The 3,513-nt window shown below is 58.1% G+C and overlaps 1 protein-coding gene across 1 annotated transcript; it reads left to right on the top strand.

The window, feature by feature from the left end:
• Nucleotides 1-783: 783 nt before the first annotated feature.
• On the top strand, nucleotides 784-3,508 carry SUMF2 (sulfatase modifying factor 2; the record flags this gene model as incomplete). Its single annotated transcript, XM_010150246.1, has 6 exons — nucleotides 784-898; nucleotides 1,508-1,552; nucleotides 1,752-1,902; nucleotides 2,411-2,466; nucleotides 2,905-2,989; nucleotides 3,486-3,508. Coding segments are annotated over 6 exons (475 nt in total), but the record flags the coding sequence as incomplete, so codon positions are not given.
• Between the last annotated feature and the right edge of the window lie 5 nt (nucleotides 3,509-3,513).

Consider the following 3,513-nt stretch of genomic DNA (forward strand, 5'->3'; position numbering starts at 1 on the left):
GGGCCGGCTGGGGCCGAAAGGCAGCACTGGGATGCTCCCAGCAGTTCCCTGGGAGCAAAAACCCAGTGTTACCCCTACGGGCTGGAGCCTCTTTCCAGTGCAGCTCCCAAACGGGCTTTCTTGGGTTCCTTCTCCGCCTTCTCCCTCCTCCACCCCGCGCAATCCTGCTTTGGTGTGGGCCTCTCTCACTGGCAGGGCTGTACCCTACTGAGATTTCAGGTTTCCCTAAGTTCAATTCCCGTTTATCGATATGGGGCGGCTCTTCCACGCGTTTTACAGACGCCCCCCTTGTCGGCTGCAGAGAGCCAACAACCTCCCGCGGCCCAGTAACGGGACAGCAGGACCAGCAGCGCAGGGTGACGGCAGCGCTGCAGCTTGGGCGCTGGGGGAACACGTGGACGGCAGCGGGGCGCTTACTCTGCTGCACGTGACCTTTTCTTCCCTTCTGGGGGCGATTAACAGCACCCGTAGGCTTTAGGGCCTTTAAGGGACATTTGATGCGTGCAATTGTTAATGTTTTCTGCAAGACCAGGGTGAGTTCAGCTGCGTAGGTAACATAAAAACTATCAGATCCACGAGGAGATGCAAATCAGCGTTCTACCTGTTGAGTCCGTCCTGGAGCGATGGAGCTGTGCCGGGGGGAGCCGGGACTCTCGGCAGATGGGGTGTCTGTAGGCCGTGCCCCTTCTGCTCTGCGCGTGGCGCGTGCAGGTCGCCACGTTCGGTGGCGCGAGCCTTGAGGAACCCTCACCCAGACGCCTGAACGTGTTGTGTTTGTGCCAGGGAGTTCGTGAGAGACAAGAAATACAGAACAGAAGCGGAAGCGTTTGGCTGGAGCTTTGTCTTTGAGGATTTTGTATCCGAAGAGCTGAAAAACAAGGTCACCCAGAAGCTGGAGGTAAATCTAAATCCCACGGGATGGGTTTCAGTGACAATGCTGGAGGTGGTATTTCTGATCACATCCCTGTCTGAGCTCCCTGTTCTAAGGGGAAAACAAAGCCCAGGCAGGGAGAGCCTTGCCGGTATTGCTTCTCTGCTGAGCAGCAGCTCCCGCCCAGGGCGGAACGTGGCCGTTCTCGGGGTTTTCTTCCATCTTGAGTCGTTTAGCGTTTGAAACTCGCAGCACAGCAGAGCCTGGGCTGAGTTACGGCCCTTCTCTGTTCCCATGCCCTCCAAACGCTGTCCGACTGGGTCTGGGAGATGCTGCACTGAGCTGGGAGAGGGCAAAGCACATTTCAAACGACTCATTAAATCTTAAAACAGAAAAACTGGCCAGCGTGGGCTTCTTGATCTAGTTTCACTTTCAAAAGCAAACGCCTGCGGCGGAGAGCACCGTCCGGTGTTGGTGATCTTCCAGCTCCAACGGCAGCGTTCAGCCGCGTCCGCGCTGTCACGCGCTCTCCTTTGCAGTCGCTGCTGTAGGAGGGTTGGCGGGGGGCGAGGGGGGACGGCTGCACGCGGCGGTGTTGCTGGTCCAGCTGTAATCTGGTGCCGTTCCTTTTCCCAGTCTGCCCCGTGGTGGCTGCCCATCGAGAAGGCTTTTTGGCGACAGGTGAGTGTGAACGGGGTGCGGCGAGTCCTCTGTGCCGGGCGCGTGTCGGCGTGTGCTGAGCCTCAGCGACGGAACTGGGGAAAATAACAGCGTTTCTGGTTGCTGCATGTTCTCTGCCTTGGCCTTTTCTGTTCGTTACTGCTTTTTTAATAGAAAATGTTACAGAATCTACTAAAATGTTTGGTGCAATTCCTCCCAGCCCTCGGGTCCTGGCTCCAGCATAAAGGACAGGCTGGATTACCCGGTACTGCACGTGAGCTGGAATGACGCGCGGGCGTTCTGTGCCTGGAAAGGGAAGAGGCTGCCAGCGGAGGAGGAGTGGGAGTTCGCTGCCAGGGGAGGACTGGAGCGTACGTACCACAAGCTCTGAGCTTCTTCCAGATCGAGGCATTACTCAACGTTAGTTCTGGCAGAACTAAAACTCCACCCAGGGATGTTGCCAGAGGTTCATCCGGGGCCTGAACCCCCTCTTCTGGGCTGGGAGTTGAATGAATAACAATAGTAATAATAGAGGAAGAAGTGGCTTCCTAAACAAAGCACTTCTGCCCGCTACAGGTACCATTTCATGGCTTGGGGCAAGGAGCCCCACGCCGGTGCTTGCCCAGAGCAGCCGCGGGGATCGCTGGGGAGCGTGGGGCTCCTGTGAGCGATGGTTTGTGAACAGTAAGCTGTTGCTGATTCCAGTCTCTCCTCGCCTCCTTGGCAGGGTCTGCAGGGATTAGACCAACAAGGCCTGTTCCTAACGCCTGTCGGTGCCCTGAGCTGAGCAGAAAGGGATGGTCATAACGGCCTGGTTAAACCCAGGGCAATGCCGAGGCTGGAGGGATGGGGTAACGGGTGTCTCTCCCTCTTTGGCAGAAAGGGAGTATCCATGGGGGAACAAGTTTCAGCCAAACCGTACAAATCTGTGGCAGGTAAGATCCTAAAAATCATCGTGTCTGTGCTGAGCTCCTCTGAGGGTGGCGCTTAACTGGGCTGTGGAGCGCGCATGGCTGCCTGGTCCTGGGGAGCTGCGCAGGCTCCCCTGCACGTACCGAAATTCAGCCCCCGGTGGGTTATCCGAAATACCCCTAGAGGGAGCAGACTCGGCCCAGCTTCCCTGGGAAACTAGGATTTCGGTGCTTCCAAAAATTCATATGTAACCAAAACCTCACAGGCCAATCTGTCTGAGCAGGGGTTGCGGTGGGAGAACTTTGACCGTTGTTGGGTCCGTGGTCGGACGCGCCGCGTTGGAGTTAATCCGCAACGGAGAGCTGCTTCCGTGGTTAAGGGTAACGCGGCCGGCCCTGTGAGGAGCGGGGCTTGGCGCCGGCTGCAGTGCATCGGGGCTGAGGGGATCTGTGTTCCCACAGGGCCGTTTCCCGAGGGTCGACACGGCTGAGGACGGCTATCACGGCGTCTCGCCGGTGGCAGCGTTCCCTCCTCAGAACAGCTACGGTACGGAGCAGGCGTCTCTGCCCTCGTTTCGGGGATGGCATGTGCTTCCTACGTGAACACTAATTACGAAGTCCCGTAGTTGTAGCGGAGTTTTGGTGTGATGTGGGATCCACGTCAGCGGCTCGACACCACCCCCCCTGCCAGCAAAAGCACGGGCAGTTGTCCCTGGAGCCGGCTGACGTGCTCCTAGAGCGCCTCGCCGCGCTGGCCCTGCTCTTAATTGGAAGTCACTGGTGTCGTACTTCGGTGGGATTCACCTGGCAGTCCCGAGCATGCCATTCGGGGGCAGCGGACGCCGTGCGCTCACGCAGATGGGAACCAACGCGACGCCCAAACCGGGGCCAGTTTGCAATACAGTGAAGAGCTGCTGGTTCCCCGTCTCACCGTTGAACCACACTTTTGCAGCGATGCTTGGAACGTTGCAGCCCCACACACACCCCAGAGCGCTGCCCTTGCCAATGTGCTCTCCTAATCCCGGCACAATCCCATCTCCCAGGGCTCTACGACCTGCTGGGGAACACCTG

The sequence above is a fragment of the Eurypyga helias genome, unplaced genomic scaffold (genome assembly GCF_000690775.1).
Source record: "Eurypyga helias isolate BGI_N326 unplaced genomic scaffold, ASM69077v1 scaffold38090, whole genome shotgun sequence".
NCBI classification, from domain to species: domain Eukaryota; kingdom Metazoa; phylum Chordata; class Aves; order Eurypygiformes; family Eurypygidae; genus Eurypyga; species Eurypyga helias.